General features: G+C 41.2%; 2 protein-coding genes across 6 annotated transcripts; one reads left to right on the forward strand and one right to left on the reverse strand.

The window, feature by feature from the left end:
- The first annotated feature begins 787 nt into the window (after positions 1–787).
- On the forward strand, positions 788–13,201 carry miga1 (mitoguardin 1). The gene is made up of 16 exons (XM_079347932.1): positions 788–946; positions 2,035–2,191; positions 4,934–5,105; positions 5,704–5,822; positions 5,913–6,045; positions 6,235–6,371; positions 7,800–7,917; positions 8,025–8,125; positions 9,546–9,655; positions 9,770–9,842; positions 10,308–10,394; positions 10,473–10,571; positions 10,697–10,831; positions 11,816–11,869; positions 11,956–12,072; positions 12,230–13,201. Exons 2-16 carry the CDS (start codon positions 2,093–2,095, stop codon positions 12,449–12,451), a joined length of 1,776 nt encoding a protein of 591 aa, XP_079204058.1. The 5' UTR covers positions 788–946; positions 2,035–2,092; the 3' UTR covers positions 12,452–13,201.
- Positions 13,202–13,705: 504 nt separating this feature from the next.
- fubp1 (far upstream element (FUSE) binding protein 1) lies at positions 13,706–23,740 on the reverse strand. 5 transcript variants are annotated; one of them, XM_079347927.1, is made up of 21 exons: positions 23,588–23,739; positions 23,029–23,152; positions 22,144–22,179; positions 22,006–22,042; positions 21,853–21,899; positions 21,698–21,769; positions 21,462–21,519; positions 21,142–21,304; positions 20,950–21,048; positions 20,731–20,847; positions 20,536–20,638; positions 20,012–20,251; positions 19,701–19,861; positions 19,463–19,614; positions 19,255–19,331; positions 18,658–18,783; positions 18,270–18,344; positions 17,797–17,859; positions 16,957–17,120; positions 14,823–14,867; positions 13,706–14,336 (listed from the first exon to the last, which is right to left on the reverse strand). In XM_079347927.1, the coding sequence occupies exons 1-21, from the start codon at positions 23,678–23,680 to the stop codon at positions 14,307–14,309; spliced, it is 2,082 nt and encodes a 693-aa protein (XP_079204053.1). In that variant the 5' UTR covers positions 23,681–23,739; the 3' UTR covers positions 13,706–14,306. The 5 variants fall into 5 exon arrangements, with proteins under 5 accessions (XP_079204053.1, XP_079204054.1, XP_079204055.1 ...); XM_079347928.1 differs by having other exon boundaries at positions 23,062–23,152; positions 23,588–23,738; XM_079347929.1 differs by lacking the exon at positions 21,698–21,769 and having other exon boundaries at positions 23,588–23,740.
- Positions 23,741–24,458: the final 718 nt, after the last annotated feature.

Below are 24,458 nucleotides of genomic sequence, written 5' to 3' on the forward strand. Positions count from 1 at the left end.
TTAAAGATTCATTATAACATCAGATGTGATTTTAAGTGAGAGATATAAAAGTATTGCAAAGATTTGATAAACTTATTTGATTGTTCCCTCACCCTTTAGCTATGTTGCAATTATTTTCTGTCACTGGTAAGTTAAGAGAAGGAACTTTTTCAAGGGTGTCTGTAAATACAAGTTACAGGATTGCACAACATGATTTTTTTTTCATTTATTAAAATATGTAAATACCAGAATATCCAGAATACAAAAACATTGTGACATTGCACATCATGAGGTATATGTCTTTTTTTTAAAGAATCATATCAAAGGTAGACTATATTTGATTTGTAAAAGTTAAACAGGCATACTTATGTCTGTAAGTCAGAAGTTTGTACATTTTAAGAAAATTAAAATCTCCAAATAAAAAATGTAAACAACAACTTCAACCTACTTCTTTTTTTTTTACTCACTATCTGTATGTAACACTGTATACCATCTCATCTTCACATTTATTTGACTTCTTTCCTCGTAATGTACACAACGTATCATAATTAGACATTAAAGTAAAGAAATTAACTTATTTGTTTAGATTGCGTTTGACGCAGAAATGTGAATTGACCTTTAATAGATGTGTTTGAATATTTAATAGTCGAGGTTACTTTTCGTATCAAATGAAGCAATTTCATAAACTATGGAAGAAATTGCATCTTTATCTGCTTCACTGTTACAGCTCACATATATGTTTTATACAACATTCAGCCAAGAGGGGGCGCGCAAACACCATAAAGATGACAAGTAAGCGTGCTTTTATTTTGAAAGGCACGCTGGATGGGCGCGTGCGGCAGCTGAGTCCTTCACACGGCTGCAGCTGAGGTCAGAGGAGAAGACCGGGTATAACACCGGGAGCAAACTATTTGGAGGACACTAACAAATGTACCTGTGATAGCATTTTAACCTCAACTCCTTCCATGTAAGCCCAGAGTTCATGCGCTTCTTTCTTCGACTATATTTTGATTTTAGCAGCCATTTGAACGCAGTTTGCTAACACAGCTAGCCTTTATTAGCCTTATTAGATAAGTTAGCCCTCTCCTGCACCAGCCCAGGCTAACAAGAGTTGACTGTGATTTTTCTTATGTGTGTTTACATGATTAACATAGCATATGTGCTTCAGAGACATGTTTTAATTCTGCATTTTTGTCCACGCAAACCCATTTAAAAACACCTGGGAGATTTCCAATGTATCCTACTGGAAGAGTAATTTGGTTTTGTGTTATTTACTGAATGATGTCAGTTTTTGCTGTACAATATAAGAGATTGAAATGATCAGAATCAAGACTACATAATGCATAATAGCAGTTTAGTATTCACACAACATAAGTCACAGTAGAGCATTAGAACAGCATGTCTAACGCATTCAGGAGGAAAATATAGCCATTTAATTTGGACATTAAGGAAAAGGAACTCTACGTCTTCATTACTTTCAATGTTTATTTGTCAGCATTTATCCATTCTTTTGGGCCTATGTCTGTGCTTCTAAAAGTTCCATACTACAGATAGATAGATAGATAGATAGATAGATAGATAGATAGATAGATGAAAAGCTACATGAAGTTACCACTTAGTCAATGTAAATAGTTTGTAGACTTGCCATCAGACGGGATGATCTTACTTGTGATGAGCCTCATGAGTCTCTTTAACAAACTTAATTGGATGTTGCATGTTGTCCTGTTTAGGTCGATTGTCAGCGGCTTAGAGTTGTTCTTCTAAAGTGTGTGACTGTGTTAAGAGAAACTAATTATATGTTAGCTAAAGCCTGCATTTTATCCTCACGTTTTATTGGGGGGGGTGCTCATTGTTATTCTGTTAGATTTTGATGCATTTCTTAAAATAATATGTAATGAAAAAGTATTTTCATAATATAAAAAGGTTTTATAAGTCAGCTCCGTGCTACTTGCACACACTGTATGTCAGAGGATTTATGTAATAACGTCATTTTATCCCCCCTGAGCCTTCAAGGTTAAATCCTTGTGTGCCACTAACTCCTGTCATCCTTCTCAGCCCCTGCAGAACGGTGATGAGGACAGGAGAGTTGCCAAGTCATGGATAGATCGCAACAATGACACATGAGACCCTCACAAGCTCGCAGCTGTCTGTCAAGGCTGCTGTCCTGCGCATGGTCCACCTCCCGCTCTCCATGTACAGCTCTCTGGCACAGGTGAGGGTGTGTTTGAATGCTTCTCATTTGGGAGCTCTTACTGTCTCTGTCTCTGAACGCTGAGGGTTTGAGTTTAGAATTTTTTTTTCTCTGCTTAAACTGGACATTTGTGTTTCATTTACTAACCCCTGAAAATACTGCACAAATAATGGGGTCATGAAACACATGGCTATTGTGTTTCCTAATAGAACTGTGTCTTGATGTTTGTAACGATTAAAGGAAAAATCTGTAACTTTTACAACATCTTTGGAAAATAGTCGCATTTTAAGTAATAGATATAGGTTATCATAAAAATCATTATTAGCTGGGGTTTTGGTATTGGAGACTTCATTCACTACATATAGCAAATGTTCATTTGTCTTCTGAGTGCTTCAACATTAGAAGATTCATGCTCTCTACACCTTGGCTGATTTCTCATGGTGGCTTTTTTTTCTCTGGCTGTTACACAACAAACAAATATTCAGTTTTTATATGAAAAAGTTCTTCCATATGAGTCATTTAACAAGGCTCTGAGGTTGTACCTTTAATCTCACACAGCGTCCAGACTCCTTCCATTATCTTTATCATCCAGGAGGAAGTGAATCAGAGGATGAAAGCACCGGTTACTGAACCTCACCAATGGCTCGGTTAATAGTTGCTGTTCTGTGTTTGTATGTCTGGAGCAGTGCGTTGCATTTCTTCCCTCCTTCACTCGCTGGTTCATTGTCACCCTCATGTGAGGGTAGAAAAGCTGGTAGAACATGAAACAAAAACCTCGGACCTGTTCATCCGATATGTCGAGCCCTGCCAGTTCCCAAAAGCTTCCACCGGTTCTCTTTGAACCTTTTTCTTTTTTTTGTCACTTGTTGTGATTCTGCATGTTGCAGAGCGAGCTGTCTGACTGAATATGACAGTGTTCCCTTTGGCTGACGGGGAGGGGGACTGACTGTGCTATTCTTCCTCGTGGTTGAGCAGTTAGCTACTTGAGAGAAGACTTTGTGTGGCCCTGCAGTCAAGCTTATTCTTTCCCTGATCAGAGCCATTTATGTGGGAAACAGTCAAGGACAAGGTCTTGATCAGAAGTTGTGCTTGAGTGCAAGTACAGCAATTAGTAAACGTGAACTTCACTTTGTTCTTGTAATGCTCCTGATTTCAATAATTACTAAACTCGAGGCCAACATGCTTATTTAAATGTTTGATCGTTGTTGTATTTATGAGAGAAGGATTTGACCTACTAGATCAAGGGTCTCCAACCTTTCTTCACCTGAGAGCCACTTTGATTAAATACAAGTGTTCAAGAGCTACTTGCATCACTTCACATGGATGGATTTACATGGCACACATCAGCTGAATTAAGCTACTGTTTTTAGACGCTTATCAGTAATCTTAAATTCACATCAAGCTCCAAGAAAAAAACACATATACGCTTCTTATTGTGCCACATGGTCAGCCATGTTACTGAACATTTACATCAATGCCCAAGAAAACATAACTACTCTGATCATCTGATTTATTTTTATTATTTATTTTTAACAGTCTGTCAACTTATAGGCGAGCTACTGAAAACCTGCCCGCTAGCTCCCTATAGCTCCTGAGCTACCCGTTGGGAGATCTCTGTACTAGATGATCATCCAACACAAAAAAAACCAAAAACGAGTAGTATAAACTCCTGATCGTATGTAAGACACGTTCATGTTTGTGAATAGTTGTTGTTGGGTTGTCGTCCTCGTGTCATCGTGTAAAGTAGTGCTGAGGAGAGCGTGCGTGGGCCGAGTCACGTAGCAGATCTGATTTCATTGAGGCTCTGGTATGAGCGTGTCTGACATGTGCTAGCCGTATGGACACACTTGCAGGCCTCTGTTTTATCATGCCAGCCCACTTAATGGCTGTCAAAGAAATAAGTCCATATTACAGCTGTTGTCATGGCTCCAACCTGAGTGTTTATGTAACGGTGAATTGTTGGGGATGTGCTGTCTGTGTGGATAATCTCCTCTGTCACTCAGGGTTTCTATCTATAGTCAGAGGGGGCTCTGCACGCTATCTCGAACAGATTCCTTCAAATCTAGAAAACAGGCTGGTTGCTGATTGTCAGAGCTCGGTGTTACATCATCAGTATCCATTGTGATTTGTTCTCCTCCTCCTCAGGGGAAGTCCTATCAAAAATGACATTTGCTAATGTGATACATTTTCTCTGTTTTTTGGGGACATGAAGTCTGAGCCGCTCACATGACTCTGATAAACATGACTGCTACAGTTTATTTCTGTGATGCTTGCTGTTCTACCTCTGCCCTCTGTAAATGTTTTCTAACCACTAACAAACCACGAGCCTACAGGCGCCCCCTGCTGTCAATATTTTTAACACTTTTGACAATCAAGCTAGCTATTTCTTTTGTTTCTTAAAAGGCCTTTTCTCGAGTAATGACTTAAAGATGTTTAAGCGACATTATAGAAAACACTTTTTTTATTTGTTTATTCTTTAAAATATTTCAGACCATTTTGCCTTTATTGTATAATAATCATAATACGAGAATCAGGAAAGTGATTTGGAGAGAGATGAGGTGGATGAATGAGAGCACAGAGCGAAGAACCGAGCAGTGGTTTCTCATAGAAGGGTAAAATATTTGAATTGGCTGCTTCATCAAAACAAGTTACCGCTGTACAGACGTTGAGTCGCTCAGATATATTTGTTCCTGACTAACCAAGGAACGGAGAGCTGCAACATAAACTGAAGTTGTAACCCCTTCTCCTCTCCCCGTCCTCCAGGTGAGTATAAGCACAGGGACCAAGAAGCTGGTCGCAGCTTCTGCCTTCAGTGCAATCTCGCTCCTCTTCCTCGCGCGACGCTTCCAGAGGAGGAAGGGAAGAAAGAAGGGCCAGTCTCCACAGTGGGAGCAGGCTGGATATGAGTTCCTCCCGCCTGCCTTGGCAGAGAACGGTAAAACTTCACATTTGTTCTCCCTTCGACCTGCAGCTCATCGTCCTGTGACTTCCATGTAGTGTGTTCGCCCGTGTTGCTTTTTTTTTTTGTGTGATTTGATCAGGGGAAATGTTTGAACTCATTTAAGCTCCCTTAGAGAGAAATTAGCATGAAATACAATCAAAGAAACCCTTGGTCAGAGTAATCCAGTGTCATTGAATTACAACGTATTTGTCCGAACAAATGTCACATCGACTTGTTCTGAATAGTTCCTCCAGTGAATACCCAGTATATATGTTTATGTGAATAGAAGTGTCAACATGTAATACAGAATGCAGGTCAAATAAATGAAGTCATTATTTATTGAAGAGCAGAGTCCAGCCACAGAGGTCTGGTTCGTTCAATGGGTTTGCCTTATTTTCTTTTTGCTCCAGCTCAAACTAAAAGGGAGCAGGTCAAAATAAGTCTGAACATATTCAAACAGAACGAGACTTCAGCCGTCAGAGAGGAGACTGTGGTCTATCCATCATGTTATCCTGTTACATGCTCATGGAGCGTGATCACTGATCTCCCCCTATCAAATGTTAACTCTGAACTCTGCTCTTTCTCCACCCAGATAACACCAGCCAAAATATCACTCTCTCCCTCAACTCCAAGCATGGCCTCTCCTCTGGTCTGCTCCTTCCTACGGGAGACTACAGGAAACTGTCCGGGTCTCTGCTGAGCCTGGCCTCTGTAAGATATGATTAAAAAAAAAAAGGATTATTTCATTCCTTTCTTGTGTTGCTGCTTGAAAACGAAACTCTTCTTCTTCTTAATCTACAGGTCAAAAGCATGAACTCATCCAGCAGCAGCACCTGCGCTAATGAGTCCACCTTTTGGGACAGGGCAGGGGAGGCTGATATCTGCGGATTGGTCAACATACCTGTCACTACTCCTGAAAACCTGTACCTCATGGGTAAAGATCCCTACTACTTCACAATGTGCTCAAGAGAAAGGACATACATGGAAGTGTTAAGAGCTGTAGTCATCTTTTAAAGTCTTGTAATATCTAGTTTTTGCAGAGTTGCTTCTGTCTGAAATCGACCTTTTTATTGATTGTTTTGGGTGACTCAGAGTTTTCTGTGTTTTTTCTTTTTGCCTGCAGGTATGGATTTATTTGAGGAGGCTCTGAGGCGGTGGGAGGAAGCGTTGACATTTAGGAGCCGGCAGGGAGAGGACGATGCCAGCTGTGTTTCTGTCAAAACCGGAGCCGGAGACGCCATTGCTGAGCAGGGCATGGAGGTGATGAAGACAAAGACAAACGCACTTCAAAACGTTGAGATCATTCCGACGAGGACAGTCACCACGCTGCCATACTTAACGCCAACTCAACAACACTTTTAATTCAGTTTAATGCCACTTTTAATCTGGGATAGAAGTTAAGTCGGATGAGGCTCGCGAGATCCTTTTCTATCAGATGCCTGTGGACAGTTTATAAATGGTTTAGGCAGGGTTTTACCAGCGTTAATAATGAAACAAGTGTGTCTCTTTATATATCAGAAGATGAGAATTTAGTGGCCTCAAACAGCCCTATAGGGAACACAACAACCAGCTCTCTGACAGCCCTGACAGTCTGTATTGTATAACAGCTAGCTCATTGGCTCGTTAACCTGGTTGGGAGGATTTTGGATTAGTACAGGTCAAATGATTAAATCTGCTGCTCAGTGTGAAGGATATTCCTCCGCTTTAGAAAGCGTATTTAAGCTGCGATCTCTGAAGAACAAGACACTGAAAGAAAATAGTTTGAAGACAGTCGACAAAACCGTCTTTTACTCTTCTGAGTCCTGCAGCATGCTTTAATCATTTGAGTAATGGTGTTCAGGGTTTCTGCTCGTGGGATGAGCGTGCTTTCATTCTGGGTCAGGTTATCTACTTCTACCATTGGTCACAATGCTGACCTGTCGAACATGCACTTCAACCTGCAATCCTTTGCACAGTATACTTTAGCCGGTTGTCGAGTAAGTGGGAAGTGCCACACTGACAGGGCAGCTGACATAAACAAGTCTATATTTAGTCTGTTTCACGAACATGTCTGGCCTGTTAGTCAAACTGTCTTTTATAAAACAGGTTGATCCATTCAAAAAAAACAAACAACCACACTAACCAGTAATTACCAAAGCATTCACACGGAGGTGTCTGTAGCACGAGCAGGGATGGTGATATCCAAAAACTCCCATTTGATATTTTCAGCAAACGCATCCTAATCTGACATCAGCCGTCTTTGATGTCGAGGTTCAAAGTTCACGGAAACGTTACAGCTTTACTCTTTGCTTTAGTTTTTTTAGTCAAATTACCTGGAGCTTTTTGCAAAGTAAGCATTTATTTTGGAAGGGCTTACGCATTACAACAAATGAAACAACCATGAGTAGACTATCAGAGATTGTCTATGTATCCATTGATCAACATTATTAATGAATGAATACATGTTCAAAGTGTGCCCTCCTTTCATGTAATTTGACTTAAAATGGTTTATGATTAGCTTGGTGGTTTGTCCGCACAGAGTTCACCCTCTCCCTTGAAGCCCCCCCCCCCCTCAATGTGTCTCATCCCAGTTTTTGACTCTATATATTGTACCATCCTCTAAATACGGGGATGAAAATACACACGGCTGATGGGCGCTGTTTTCTAGGCATTGTTTAAATGGTTGAACTTGAACGTTTGTGTCTTCAGGACGTCATCAGCACAGAGTTCATCCACAGGCTGAAGTCTCTGCTGCAGCGGGCCTACAGCCTTCAGGAGGAGTTTGAGGGAGTGTTGTGCACATCGGAGCCTTCTTCCCACAGCCAGGGTGAGTCACTCATACAGGATCAACACAGGACACGGCTAATAATGCATACAGCTTCTTAATAGAGTATTAATCAACACATAATGACAATGATTCTTTTCCCATCACAGATAGAATGGTGGAGATTTTGGCCAGAGAGGAGCTGGATGACGCCTGTTTGAAAGACAGCATGAGCATCGCCTCCACAGACTCCTTTGTGTCTGCTGCTGAGGTGACACAACAGACCTTTATGATTCAAACAAAGCCTCATGTCCTGATACATCCTGGTCTTTTTAGATGTCACAGTGTAGTGCAGCTTCATTCAATTAAAAGACAAAGGCCTATTTCTTACTACATTTAAAATGACTTAATCTGACAATCAATGTCATTTCTTATGGTTTGATATTTACCTTTTTTAAACTATAATTTTATAAACTAAAATGAAATAAACTAAAGGCTGTTTCAAAGGATTCTTGTTTAATGATGAAGGGCATTGGTCTGCTTTATGCTTGTAAAAATTAGATTTGCACACGTTAAGTAAAAATATGACCACAAATTTACTGGACAGTTTCTACAGAGGTGTTGTAATGACGAAAACAACAACTGACATAAGTTCTTGATAGCGATGTGATTCTTCACGTGTGGGTGCTGAGGGTCCTCAGCTTTTTATAGATACAAATAGGGGGAGCTCAAAGGACAAAAGGACATCTCGGCTCATCTGGAGGTGTCTGAGGAAATGGGACAAACGGTTCACAGCAGGAGTTTAATTCAGTCGGCTTTGATCCTCTGGTAGGTTTTAGGTTTGACCGCCTGCTGTTTACGAGTATACAACTTATCTCGTTAGGTCCCTGTGGGGGCTCGAGCTGTGTGTCGGATGCTACTGTGCACTTGACCCACAAAGTACAGAAATAAACTTTGTTAAGAATGACTGATTTGTTGACTTGAGATGAATGTTGTTGCCGGAAATGAAAGGAAAAAGTGCATCTGGAGAAAAGAGTTACACACATTTATACATCTCAGCCAGCACTGGTTAAAAACATGTGAGAGATCAAAAGGTTTTTTCGTAGTCTAAAATAGTTTGTCACGTTTAAAACAGATTTACAAAAAGCATAATATCAGGATTCTACCCTGTTTTCTTTTTTTGGGGGGTCAGGCACTTGTCTTGGGCTGGGATTTGACACATCTGATTATAATTTCAAGGACTATTTGTTTTTTCTATAAAATACAAAAAGTGTTCATTACAGAGTGATGTGTTTTTATTGTACTTTTTTCCCCATTTGCCCAAATGAAATAAAAAAAGGAACCAGCATATGCATTTATTTTAGAATGGGGGACCAACAAAGGTTAAATATGTTTTGCTTGACAAGTATAAAAGGCTCAATCTGTTGTCACAATAGTTTCTTGACTAAGACTCTTTTAGTGATTACGACTGTTTTAGGACGATGCAAACCTTGGATGTCTTCCTAAGCTTGAAAGAGGAAGAGTAGATAAACTTAACGCTGAATTTTTGGGACTTGAATGCACCACCAATAAAGTTCGAGAGTAAGGGTTCTTCAGGGATTTGTAGACTGCTTGCATCGTCTCTGACAGGAAGGAGATTAAAATGATGGTTATTAAACCCCTGACCTCTGCTGACTCTCTCTCTGTTTCAGCTGTCGGAGCACAGAGAGCTGAGGAACGTCCTCGCTCTCGGTCATCATCCTTTGTACGACGAGGCGCTGCAGATGGCTGAGGATGGAAAGATCTCCTGCAGGGTGCTGCGGTAATTACACTGATGAATTGAAACACATAGATATCACAACCTGGACTCTTGGAACACGCCACATGTCTGCTAAATGATTAATCTGGAGCTTTTTTCTTTGATTTTCACCCTCAGGACGGAGATGCTGGAGTGTCTTGGAGATTTAGATTTTCTTGCCAAGTTGCACTGTGTACGGCAGGCCAGTCAGGTACAGTAAACCTCGTGAATTAAACTAAATGCAGTACAGTATATAGCAGACGTGGAGGGGAACTTAAAGTAGCATTTATCCCACCAGAAGGTAGCGTAGCGACATTTTCACAACCATAAAGCCGCTGAGAGGCCGAGGAGGGGCCTGTGACATTGTCTGACACACTTTAAAAAAACAAATCACTGCAATATGAAAACTAAGTAGACTTTTTAGTAACGAAAAAAGATAATCAACTTGTAATGATGTGCAGTAACTCATCATCACGGTGACCCAAACACACTGCAGGAAGAAAACAGGAAGGAGTGAATCTCAAATTGACTGAAGTGCAATAGAAGCACTTGAAAAACCAATTAACCCTTTGAGGAAAAGCCAGAGTGTTTAGATATTTAAACGTTTTTCATCCTCTATTTTCAAAAGGAAAAAATGATCAACTTGACTGATATGATCTGGGTTTTTTTCCTTCAGCTCATTTCACGGGAGAAAAAGACCAGGATGTTTCTGGCAGAGACGGGAAAGAAAATCCTGTCCTCCATCATTGTAAAAGCACAGAAGGTAAGTTTGTATCAACAGAGTAATAATACATGTTCAGAGGAGGATTCACCTACTCACTGTGACTGTTTTGCTTTTTAGAGCCCACAGAGATTCGAGGATGTGTTTGAGGAGATGATTTCCTTCCTGGAGCACACGGAGCACTGGGAAAACACAGAGGTGGAACTGGCCACACGAGGGGTGAGAGTGCTGCTCAAACGGATGAGAAGTCTCCTCCGCCTCTATTTAATGTGGCTGACTCCTGCTGTCGGAGCCCAAGACCATGTACTTTATGACTTAAGAACCTCTTATCTTCATCCTCTCAGGTGAAGCACTTGAACTTCTATGACATAGTGCTGGACTTCATCCTGATGGACTCATTTGAGGACCTGGAGAATCCTCCCATCTCCATCCAGAACGTGATCAACAACCGCTGGCTCAACAGCTCCTTCAAGGAAACGGTGAGAAAACGGCTACTGAGACCTCACGGTTTCTTTTGGCAGTCAGTGGATCCATCATTCTTGTTGGGAATGATAGTCAAATTTAACTTCGGAAGAATACGTTTGTTTTTAATGCATATTTTTTTCCATTCTTGTATATATTTTATTTGATTTATCTCTCCTGCTTTGCTGCTGTAACACTAAATTTCTCAGTTTTTTGTTCCCAACAAAAGATTTCTTTATTATCTCAACATCCAACTAATGTTGAATAGCAAGGCTTTATTGATTCTGTACTCAAAATATCTAAAAGGAGAATTGGATAGGAAGACGCATTAAAGACCGACAGCAATAAGAAAGTTTCAGACAAGTATGTCTTATCCACAGCCTTGTTCACACTTGCACAAAACTCCTAAAGTTCCTCCTGAAGTTTTCAGAGTGAGCTGCTTATTAGACGCAAACAGGCTAAATTTTCACTCTGAATTTATCCGGATCTTCCCCTTCTGGACCCTCGGTCATCTTTTTCTGAGTCCGAAAGTCCAAATGAGCTGATGTGAGAGCGCAGCGAGCGGTGACGTTTACTCCCGCACCACAATAGATTGTATGTGCGTTTGATTCATGTCATTAAACAGCTTCATCATGTCTTCTGTTCTTCACGCTATGGTTGTGATTCAGTTGAACGACACGTATCATTGATATAAAGGCAAATATTGTCATCATTGTGTCCTATAGCACACAGTGACCTTTCGCGTTGTTCTTTGTACAGTACATCATGTCTTTCCCTAGGAGATGCCCCGCCCCCTTTCTTCTCCACCAGGGATAGTCTCCCACAGTGAGGTGCAAGTGTGAACAAGCAAGCCAGGAAACTTTCAGGAGCTCACATGAACATAGTTTTTTTTTTTTTATTCTTTTTAAGTTTGCTGAAAGATTTTTTTTATCTTTTTAAATTCTTTGATTTCATTTGAACCTATTTGAGAACGAAACCAATGATGTGCTTGAACTTCACAGGCAGTGGCCTCCAGTTGTTGGTCAGTGATGAAGCAGAAGAGACAACACATGAAGGTAGCACGTCCAGCAGCTTCATGTTAGATATCAGATAAATGCTGACACTGCTTTTTCTTACACTTCACTTCTTTTCTGTGACTCAGACGCCCGACGGCTTCATCGCTCATTTCTACACCGTGTGTGAACAGATCAGTCCCGTCCTGGCCTGGGGCTTCCTGGGGCCAAAGAGCTCCCTACACGACCTCTGCAGCTTCTTCAAGGTCAGCCTCAGCAACACAGAAAAGCCCAATAATAACATGACAGCATAACCGTGTCCCCTCTCTTAGTTTTTTCTGAAGCAACAGCACCGAAGTCCAGTGTCTCGTGTGTTTAACGTGCCTCGTAGTTTAATTAGTTTTCTCCTCCTGTCTCTCACAGGATCAGGTGTTGTACTTCCTTAAAGACATTTTCGATCAGGACAAAGTGCGTTACTCCTCCGTGGAGACTCTAGCAGAGGACATGCTCCACCTGCTTCACCGGCGCTCTGAGCTGCTGCTGGCCTACCTGGGCGCAGACTCCCTGCGACACGTCAACAGCTGCAGTGCAACACAGGTGCAGCTGGTACCGAACAGTGCCCTGCTGGAGGCAAAGGTTCAGTGAGAAACGAGGACTTAAATCTGAGCCGACGCGGGCTCATCAAACACGGCATATATGGATCTCAGCTTCTTCTGTAGGCGCAGTTCTCCTCAGTGGGTGTGATCTGACGTACACACCCACTGAAGTGTAAAACGTCATCTCTTCAAGGTCTGAATTCCACTTCACACCTTTCCCATCATGCTTCGTGCTCTCATACGGATCTATGTAAAACTGTACCAGCTGTCTGCCTTCACAGTGGCTCATCTTCTCCTCCCTCACTTTTTCACCGTGCTATCGCAGTGCAAGTTAAATATCATAGCAATAATGTTTGTAATTCAGCTCTGCGCCACGTTAAACTGTGTAAAGTGAAGGCATATTTCTTGCTGCTAAAATGTGTGAACAGAAAGGTATTTTATATTTATTTTTGCTATAGAGCTAAATGACAGGGTTTATTTTAGAAGCTGTAGTTTTATCTGTATGCATCAGTGAATTTGTGATCAGCTTCAAACATGCCGAAGTAAAAAAACACAATGTTGTATAATGTACTTTGTCAGATGATTTATTCTGTATTTCCACTTACTACTACGCATCAGCAATGCAAAACCATAACATGTACTACTGTGTTTTTGTAACAGGCAAAACATGTGACGTGAAATGTGCTGTCAGAAATGGGTAATTATATTGAAGATGAATAAAAGGGAAAGTGGTTATTTTGGAACTCACAAGGCTCGATGCAATATTTCAGGAAATAAAATATAAAGCACTATTACATAATTCTGTTTAACATGTGCAAAGCAGTTTTTCATGATGGGCAAAAAAACAGCACATTTTCAAGGCTTGTTTTCTTCACTGAACGTTTATAAGCTGAGATTTTGTAAATGCAGAGAATCATAATGATCTGCTGTGCTGTTCATTCACTGCCATTAACAGACTAGAAAGGAGACCGCATGACTCCTGTATTGGCACCATCTTTGCTCTTTTCAGATAACTACTGAAGATGGTAAAGTCTGTTGAGATAACATTTGAGATGAATTGGTTTTAAAATATGATCAGAGTACATAAAAAAAAACAATCAGGACAGCACAGTGGTCATTCTGACTGTAGATGTTTACTGGCAATTTGATTCATGGTCAGGAAAAGTTGAGTTTTAGGAGTTAAGGAAATACATTAGTTCAGAACTATATTTGCTTTGCTTCCTTTTTTAAATAAACTTAAATGACTAGTGTTAATACCATGAGGTAAATGAGTTTCCTAAATGTAAAGAAAATCAAACAGAGGTAAACAAGCCAGTTTATTTGATACAACTTTTAATGAACATGGCAACATTTTCAAAGTCAGAACAGCTGATTCAGAAAAACAAACAAAAAAATATTGGAGAATATACACAGCACATGAAAACGTTTAACCTCTAAGGCATGCTCCTTTTGTCCTACACCCTTATGAACAGTGAACAGCCCCAACCAAACACTATGTGACCCTTAACTACAGAAAAGTGATTTTAAACTGAAAACCCCCAAAATGTCCTGCCAATAAAAGTGCATATGTAAAGTACATCAGTTCCTGTCCTCATCCAACTTTCTAAAGCAAATTCCTACTGACTAAAAGTTATTAATGAAGGCATTCAAGCAAGTTTAAGGAAACAGCCACGTGACAGCTCTAAACAAACTATGGCATCATGTTTAAAACAGTCGATCCGAGCAGGGAAAAACATGTATCTGACCAACACTTTGCAAATCACAGAATTTAAATTTCATTGCGTTGCTTTTTTTTGGGTTTACCTTATCACTGGAGCTCTTGAACGGTCTACGTTCAGCAGTGGGATTGACTCAAAGGATTCCTCCCTTTGGGGACAAACTACGACAGGGCCTGATTCTATGACCTAAGCTTGCAGCACCATCATCCTCCAACACTGTGAGCGAGAAGTGAAGGCAGCAGCGTTTCAATAGGAGATATGCACTGCACTTTGAGGGCAGATTCACACCACGACAGAGATACAAATCATGTATTTCAACGGCTCTTTGACCTAACGAGTTCAGCACATTACCGACTTCTGACATAGCATGCAGTTTAGTAAACCAGTCACTTTCAGGACTTACCAGGATGCAAACATTAAGGCTATCATCAAGTCATAAGATTCTACGACAGACATTTCCTTAGAGGGCCTAAGCAAGTATTTTTCTTGAAGGATTTTTTTTTTTAACGTCAAAGAACAAGTCATAACATGCAGTTCATTCAAGAAATAAGATCAGCTTTAAAGGGAAACTTAGATATTCGGAACAGTTACTTTTGGCATAAATGCATTAAGGGCATATAAGAGACACAGGTAAGCATTTCTTTGCATTTAACATTGGTCATGTCACTGGACAAAACACTTGTTTCCTTAGGCTTCGCTTACCTGTGTAATTGCAGCAGAACCTAAGGTGCAAGGTCTGGGGCGACACTGCAAAGATCAGATATATAATCGCACTGTTTGCCATCAGTGAACAATGCAGTCAAAGATTATTTGTTTAGCCTTTGATCTTTCAATGAACAGCCTCATTCAGAAAATGTCATATCATACTGAGCTGGTTCAGAAGCACTTCAACTACTAGCATTCAACATGCTCAAATAATGGAGAGTAAAGTAATAATAGAAACCTAAGCATGCTACACTGGAGATGAATGCAAGAGAACTTTCAGCAATAAATGGCATGTTAAAAACAGGCTCGGCTAGACAATGGCACTTATCAGATCAGATGTTCAAGAACGCAAAAAAACCACATGGGTGTCCTTTAAAAACAGTTCCTACCAACATGTTAACTGACATTCAAAACCATCACTTCAGAAATCTGTCTGGCACTGAAATGCTACCTACACAATCACTATGAGAATCTACGAAAGCATCAACATACTGAGGAGTCAAAGTCTGAATGATGTGCAGTCTCAGAAACATGTGGTACAAGAAACAGTACTATTCCTCTCCTCAGAACATTTTATACTTACCCAGAGACAAGGGGGAGATATTTGCAATAATTGACAAAAACACTACGTTTTGCAGTTTCAAATGCATCAAAAAAAGGCGATTATCTGTCTTTAGTCAGTTTGGTACTTACAGTATAGGAGGGCTCAACTGATGGATGAAGACTGCTTAGCCAGCCCCGACCCTACATCATCTATGTTCTTAAACTGGATAAACACTAACAGAACGGGCACAGCAAAAACGACTTTTTGCAGCAATGTTTTTATATTAAAAAAACATTCTTTAAAAAAAAACATTTTCATACATGTTAGTTCGCAATTAGAAAAAATAAAGGGCATGACAAACTTTCAATGCATTTTCCAAACAGTGACAAATTGACCCAACTGTCCTGGAAAAAGAATAGCACAAAAAAAATATGTATAACACTAAAAACAGTTCTTGCAACCACGTTTTTCTGAGGAACATGTCAAGAAAATGTACGTGCTTACCGCTTCTCTAAACTTGCCTGTGGAGGAGGAAGTGTCTATCAAGGCAAAATACAGTGCATACTACCTCAACAATGTCAGCAAACCAAGCGAGAATGTTTTAAAAAGGGCCACAGCAACGCAGTTAATGCATGAGATACGATACAAAGACACCCGTCGACTTTCTAATGACAAACATCTGTCTACCGCTAAAAATCAGAGCAATGTCAGGATAGAGAGGTGTAACAAAAAATAAGTCTATTGACAAGGACGTTTGTTGATCAGAACCACTCAGGATCACTGCACGGACATAATGCATCTAAAAAGCCTTATAGACAGTTGGAGAGAGACAGGACAGCACAACCTTTTCGAGCATTAAAAACCCACACATGGCCTTCATTTCAAACTCCCCCCCCCCTCCCGGTAAAAATAAAAACATACAGAATTCATCTCCACCCTTTTGGTTTTAGAACCACCCCAACTTACCAACACAGGAGGTTTCAGTTTGTTTTATTGCAAAAACACAACAGGCAAATAGCATTTTAAAACTGAGATGATTTACATGGTAATGTCTACAGTTTAATAAACATGACTTCTAACCACATTTTATGTAGGTACAGGGCTGGAATGACCATATGTATAATTACCTCACTAAAAACAAAGCATTTACAAGAAACAGAAAAAGAAAAAAAAAAAAAGAAAATGGAGGAGGACGTGTTCGCCGGGTAATCTGCCATCTATGTGAAACACTTTTCAAACCAAGGAAATTTTAGATCTTCATCAAGGCGTCTGCATCCAAACATTTAACAAAGGATTTTGTTTTCGACAATGTAGCATTTACTTTATGTCCACTTCACATTACTGGCCCTGTGCAAAAAAATACATAGAAGATACATTGCATGTTAACAGCGGAAACAGTTGACTCAGCTTCCCAAAATAAAAAGTTAAAAGCCTGTGTAAGGAGGAAACTGTTTTGGTTAAGTGTGTGAAGCTGCTGCAATCACTGGAGCGCCTGTAAAGCCTGTGGGAGGAAGGGGGGTTACGGCACAACAACAAAAAATTGAGTATTGAGTTGATGCTGAGGGCAGATTCTTAATGGGGGTGTACCTGAGGGGCTTGTGGGGCAGCACCCATCCCTTGAGGGTTGGATGTGCCGTAGTAAGCAGCCTGCTGACGGTAGTACTCCGCCCATGCAGCGCTGTAGTCCGGCTGGCCTCCAGGCTGGGAGGCTGCTGCTGCTGCTGCTGCAGCAGGCTGAGGGGCAGCTTGACCTGGGGGATAAAACAGAACAGGTTGGTTCCTGCCAAGTCTCACTTTTTTTCCTATGGAAAAGTTGAGATTACGGATGATCGACTATCTTACACGTAAATCACAAGCAACACTTCACGTCTTTGTAACGGTTAACCGTGATCATTTATCGGAAGGGGAACGAACCCACCACCAGTTTCTCATGGTGGAGGGACAGAAACCTTCTGCTTTATTCTTGGGCAGCTGTGAGAGCAGCCGCTCTACAACAGAGGGCCACGAGAGGAGCACAGCCACCCTTCAACATCTAAAACTATGTAAATGACGTGAACGGCTCATTGATGCAGTTAAAGACATGTAAAAGAGATTGTTCACTTTCAGAAAGGCAACTCTGCAGGACTTTTAAAAAACACAGTGCATCACTAAAAGCCCTTTAAGGCGGTGGTTTCGGATCTTTACCTAGAAATTACCATGACTATATACGATTATCTGGATCAGGACGACTTTTGTTTACTGTTAAATGATTAGAAACCAGTTCTACTGCACCCCGGTCTCCAGTAGCTCAAGTCTGGTTTAACTTTCATGCCCGGTACCTTTCTCTACAACATCTGGAATCATGCATTTATTTAACAAATGTTTTCCTGATCATGATGCACATCAGATCCTAAAATAGATCCTGCAGCAAAAGGTCTGATCACCAACCTTGTTTTTTGTAATACTCCTCCCAAGCTTTAGTATAGTCCTGAGGTTGTTGACTCTGTTGACCTGTAAAGAAAAGAGGCAATGTGTCAAAACATCTGAGAGTCAAACAAAAAGCAGACAAATTCACCACATGGATCCTAAATAGCATCATTTAGCTCTACACACATTCAGTGGCAGTCAAACATTCATGAGCCAACCATCAGTGTGGATAATGGCCCTAGATAAACTGGAAAAAATAAGCTACTCTAAGCTCATTAAAAGGTGGTTCTGTGTCGACAGCTCAGTCCTGTAGATTGTCAAAGTGGTGCAGTCTAAACAGCACCAGTGTGAAATGTTCAAACAAGTGGAGACACAGAAAAGGCTCCACTGCAGGCCAGCAAAAACCCAGACCTGAAAAAGAAACTGACTGAACACCCAGCGGCTGTTTAGACTGTCTGTGTTAATAGGTGTACACTGAAGCTATGTTCGTATACCCATTTTCTTGTAATATTCCTCCCAGGCCTTGGAGTAATCTGCCTGTCCACTCTGACCTGCAGGCTGTGGGTCACCTGTTAAAAAGAACGGTACTTGTAATTAGTGAAGCATTCTCAGCTTTTTGTCCTCCACCTGTCTGGGTCGAGCTGTCAGCCTAGGGACAGTGGGGAGGGGGGGGGGGGAAACTATCCTGCCCCTGGGGTAATATAAAAAAAGAGGGTGCTCTGTAAAAGTAAAGTCATTTTAAAAGGTTAAACCAAACCAACTCGTCCCCTGTTCGGGACAGCAGGGAGAGCACAGGACACAACTCGAGTAAAGCTACACTGCTCTATGCTTTCCTAAACACTTCTGATGCTAATAGGGCTAACAGAGAAACGCGTCAGTTACCTTGGCCGTTGCTTTGAGTGGTGCCGGGAGCTCCACTCGTTGGGGTCATGGGAGCCTGCGGCTGTTGGCTGTACTGAGCATAGTAGGCTGCCCACGCTGCTGCGTTGGCATCAGCAGCTGCTTTATCTGGACACAAACATTAAAACCTTTAATATATCTGTTCCTTTATACAATATGATGCACACTTTCATATTCACAGACCCTGTATGGATAGACAGCTCGTCATAGCAAAACCCAATAAAACAATAATATACCTGGTAGGTATAGGGGGGAAATAAGGTGGTCTTTAGCTTTATTCTTTTTTTTTATTTCTTTTTTTTTATATACTTTATTAATCCCACGAGGGGAAATAATAATAGTGTTGTATAATTCCTGACTTGCTGGTACACATTTTCAAACAACTTCTTAGAGTTCCTCAGATTTGTTCAGGTCTCAGATAAACTTAGGGTTAGGGTTATACATCAGCTTCTCAGCGTGGTGCATGAGTTTTCATCACAGACCGTCCTAAGTACGTCTTTATCATCAACTGGCTCTCGCTATAGTCATGAAAAGCTCTTAAGATTAAATGAACATGTTCCAAAGACGACAGGAACTTACTTGGATCAGGTTGTCCCTGTTGCCAGTGTGGGTAGCCGTTGCCCCATCCCTGAGGCTGATAAGGCGCAGGTGGACCGCTGGTGAAAGAAAATAACAATGTTTCATAATGATTCTTGTACAAGGTGTCCTCACAGTTACACCAGTTATTTATACCAACAAACTTCTTTACACCTGAAGATCACCATTGAACAAAGGCCAAGGTACGTACTGTGGTCCTGGAGGTCCCTGGTTGTACGGTCCAGGGTTGTATGGGCCCATGGGAGCCCCAGGCGGACCAGGTGGCCCAGGGGGACCATGCGGTCCTGGACCTCCGTGTGGTCCAGGGGGACCATGCGGTCCACCCATTGGAGTGACAGGTCCCTTTAAATTAAACAAGTTCCGGTCAGTCAAAGAGAAAAAAAGAGTAACACCTTAATGCGTTTAAAATGCACATGTTAGTCACGCACCCCGATTTTCTCCTCCACCAGCTGCCTGGCATAGTCGATCTGTTGAGGAGAGCCTCGGACTGTGAACATTTTAATGTTGGGATCGGCGTTGGGTGGAGGATTCCTCTGAAGCTCGATCCTGGCTCCAGACTGCTGGCTGATGCCCTTGATTGTCTCGCCACCTGTAAAGTCAAGAAATAAGTTAATACACGATATAAACAGCCTTGTACCTCCACCTCTAATCAATGCACCCGCTTCAAAGACGAAACAACAAACACTCAGATCTCAGAGAGCACTGTAGAGGTTAATCACCATTGTTTCCAAACGCTTACCTTTCCCAATGATGAGGCCCGTCTTCATGGTTGGGACGGTGAAGGTAAACTCCTGCAGGCCACCAGGGGGGCCCATGTTCCAGTTTCCCTGCCCACGACCACGGCCTCTGCCACCGCCATGTCCTGGGGGACCGCCAGCCTGGACACTCCTCAGCAGGTCAGATATGATCTCTGCAGCATGCTGAGCTTGGTCAGGTGGGCCCATGATCTGTGCTATCCTGTCAGGAGTGCTGCCATCATCTGCGGGGAGGGAAAACGACACAGACTCTTTAGTTTTTTCCCCCCAAAAAACAAAACGTGTAGCATCGTCTTATTCCTGATGTGATTATATATATTTTGCAACTACAACTTCTTTGTTACCCAAACTTCTTAATGTGCATGTACAGGTCTCAGAAACTTAGGGTTAGGGTTATACATCAGCTTCTCAGCGTGGTGCATGAGTTTTCATCACAGACGCACAATTGTAACTGTACCTAAATTACTTAGCCTTTCATCATGGTTGTTATTTTGAGGAGCAGACTTACCTGGTTTAAACTGAATCCTGACACCGGTGTCACTCTGAATTTTCTTGATCATCTCTCCATTCCTGCCGATCACAATTCCTACTGCAAATCGGGGGACAGGAACCTGAACGAAGACATTGACACAGTTGGTTCACAGATGCAAACCTTAAGCTCAAAGACAAGAAACGAGACAAGTTACAAAAAATAAATACACACATCCAAGCCTTCCCCTCCTCCATTGCTGCCGCCTCCTCCAGCTCGTGAACCGTACTCTCCCCTCTGCTCCCTGAAGCCCTGGTCTCTGATCAGCTCCATCACCATCTCTTTGGCTTGCTGGTGAGAACAGACAACAAATCATTACAGTACCACTCCACTGGAGCGAAGATGAAAGATCGCTCAGGCCTCATTGAAAGTCAAAAGGTACAGCTCACACACCTGGACTTTGAAGGGTTCTCCTGAAATACGAAGTGGCTTGTCAGCACCTGTGTTTTGGGGCCCATCTTGGATCATGACCATCTTCACCCCAGCCCTTTCCTGCAGGTTAAGAGGAGAAACAAAGCATGAGATCAGGATGTGTATGCACTGTGTATCTGCCCTGGTCACCACCAACACTGATTCACCACTCACCTGCAGGCTTTTGATGGTTTCTCCCCCCTTCCCAATGACGAGCCCAGCTTTAGAGGCAGGGACCATGATCTCCTGGACAGTCATCCCAGGGCCGTCGTTATGGTTAAATGCTGGAGCCGGGCGCCCCTTGTCAACTATCTCTGTTAGTAGCCTCTTTGCAGCCCTGGTGAGGAACATTTTAAAATTACATAACAGCCAGAGATTGGACAAACAGAATTTAAACTCCAATGCCAGCCAAAGTCAATCCCATCTCAAATTATCATTATGTCTTGAACAAAGTGTCACTGCAGGTAGAAGGTAAACGAATAAGAAATACTCACTGGATGGATTCCGGTCCTCCTGTTAATGTTACCGATCTATCTGGCATGCCTCCGCTGTCTGGAACACAAAAAGGCAATGGTCTTGAACAACCTTACAGCACATACAATTTTCTGGAATTTAATACGCGACAGCTTGGATCGAGTCCAGCTCCCCCCGCAACCCTGGACGTGTGAAAACGGTATAAATTATGGATGGATGGTTGAATCTGCAAAAGCAGAAATAATCATCAACATACCTGGGGCAATCTGTATTTTACATCCGGACTCCTGCTGCAGACGTGATATTTGTTCGCCTCCTCTACCAATAACTACGAGAAAATAAAGTATGTTACGCCCGAAATACCGAACAGCAATCATGTGCCGTGTTTGGTCTGTGTGAGAAAATACTTACTGAATCCGACCATTCCATCGGGAACTTTAAATTCCTCTGATAATGACCTGAAAAACAAGACAAATCACTTGAGCTTTGTGACAAACAGGCAACGTGAAAGACATATATACACACACAGATATATATATATAAAGTTAGTAACTCATGTATCACCTTGACGGGCCGCCCATTCCTCCCATTCCTGAGAAGGCTGGTGAAAAAAAATGATTTAAAAAAAAAAATGATTGTTTCGTCCACCATTTTGTGCATGTCATCTAAACGCCAACACTTCTGGTTAATCCGCTCACTTACCGTCATTTGTAGCCACTTTTTTCGTCTCTGGTTGGTCTGCAAAAAACACGAGATTATAAACCGAATGAGTATTTATCATAATTTCTCCCAGCTCATTATCACGTGTTGTTCTTCCAGCAGAAACGGTCTTACAAGTAGAGGCGTGGTGACACTCAGCTAACGACACCACACACAATATTGACTTATCCAATTTAACTTAAAACATACAACTATATTTTTAGAAAGACTGAACTGTCTTCCTATTTGTGCAGCAGATCTCCACAGCACATACATGCACTTTAAATGCTGTACTTTATCCACCCAGACTTTAGACCGGAGAAGTGGTAGAACAAATATATAACAATATACATAAATTAATTGAATATATTCTGCAACTACAACTTCTTCAAATGTGTTCAGGTCTCAGATAAACTTAGGGTTAGAGGTATACATCAGCTTCTCAGCGTGGTGCATGAGTTTTCATCACAGACCTTACACTGAGCATAGCACAACATAATACACAAATATTCTCATACAAACTCAACAGGGTTTTGGCCCTTTTTTGTAATTTCGAGCATGTTAACAAGTCACAAGGTAAGCATCGATTGGCATTAAAAATGGTTTAAACTGTGTTGCATTTCATCAGGCACCTATTTAAAACATCAGCTGTGAAAAGATTGCTTGCTCATGCAGCTAGTTAAGTGCACCGAGAGTATGAAGAACAGAAAATGTTAACTGTAATGTTAAGTAGGAAGACACAGGATATAAAGAGGTATTAGTAAAAAATAAACTAACTGACCAAAAAAGGTTGCATTTATTTATACTTAAAGCGAGTGTCGTAGGTGGTAAACACACAGGCAGGCATTAATCATCAAGACTTGCATTGAATCGATTCGAGCCACTGACCGATATTCAGGTTAGGCATGGGAAAATACCCACCAGCGTCCTCCAGGGGCCTTTTCTGCCCTCCGTATCCAAATTCACTTGATGGAGGTGCCGCAACGCCGTCTCCCCCGATCTTCGCTGCAATCTAAAACAAAAGAAGCACCAAAAAGTTATTCTATATTTCGAAAGAAATTTTAAAAAAAAAGCATCTGTCTGTGTTTTAGTTGTATTCGGCTGAAGCCACGCTGGCTGCGGCCTTCACATCTGTCCGGAAGTCAAAACCCAACAAAGGAAAGCGATTACTTCTACTTACCTACCTCGATTTACAACATCGACACAACACACAGTTCTTCTAATAGTATTATAAGAGTCTTTTTATACTATAAAAATGCAGCAGCGGTTGCTTTTTTAAAGACATTCGTGTGTTTTTTTGGTGTGGCGTAACAGTCACTGTTAAAGTTAGCTTAGCTTAGCCTGCAGTGATGCACTTTGTGACGGTAAAAAGAGATAAAACTACAACTTTCCCCCCCGCCTTTTCGCTTTCTATTTGTATCTTAAATGCACTTGTATTTTTTCCTACCTGTCGTGCTCGTTGAAGGGCGTCTTTAAAAGCGTCGTTCATTCCACCACCGGCGTTAGAGGACGGGGGAGCCACGCTGCTGTAGTCAGCCATATCTGCTGCTGCTCTTCTCCTCCTCAACGAAACAAGATGGCGGGTTTCATTCACGGGATGTTGACGCCAAAACTCGCGGTCAAATATAATCTCGCGATGATAGCTACCACGCTTTCAATCTCTCAGTTGCTGATAAAGTCAAATGTTAAAACACTCAACTATATTGGAACCAAACAAGCTCTAGAAATGTACAAAATGATAAATAAATAAAGATTTTGATTCCAGATTAGAGCTCTGATTGTTCTGATTTTTATTATTGTCTTTGTTCTCTAAATAGGGATTATTCTGTATTTGTTTATACTTTTTTTTTTTTTTTTTACAAGTTAACAGCCAGACTTTATTTAAAGATTTAAGTGAGGGGAAAAGGGTGAGTTTGTCAGATTTTAGGCAAACTCTTAATAGGCTATTTTTTGCTATTTTCACACAAATCTTTTGTCTCATCCTATTATATTCTGGCCTATAAAAAGTTTTTACAAAATGGATTGATGTGAGTTGGATGTTATATGACAATACATATATTACTCTGTCAGTAATATATTTGTCATGTAAAAATCCTTGAAAGTACACATTTGAAACCTACAAGTCATGTCATCATGTAAATGTTTTTCTGTAGTGTTAATTAAAAAGGTAAATGCTGTATAGGACTGAACATTGTTCCTCTTTGAAGCATGAACCCAATGTGTTATGATGTTTTAATCATAAAGTCCACTGCACTTTAATTGGTAGTATATGTAATGTAATCCTTTCCCTACTAAAATGATTTTTTTCTTGTTTATCA

The sequence above is a fragment of the Symphodus melops genome, assembly GCF_947650265.1.
Source record: "Symphodus melops genome assembly, chromosome: 7".
NCBI lineage: Eukaryota > Metazoa > Chordata > Actinopteri > Labriformes > Labridae > Symphodus > Symphodus melops.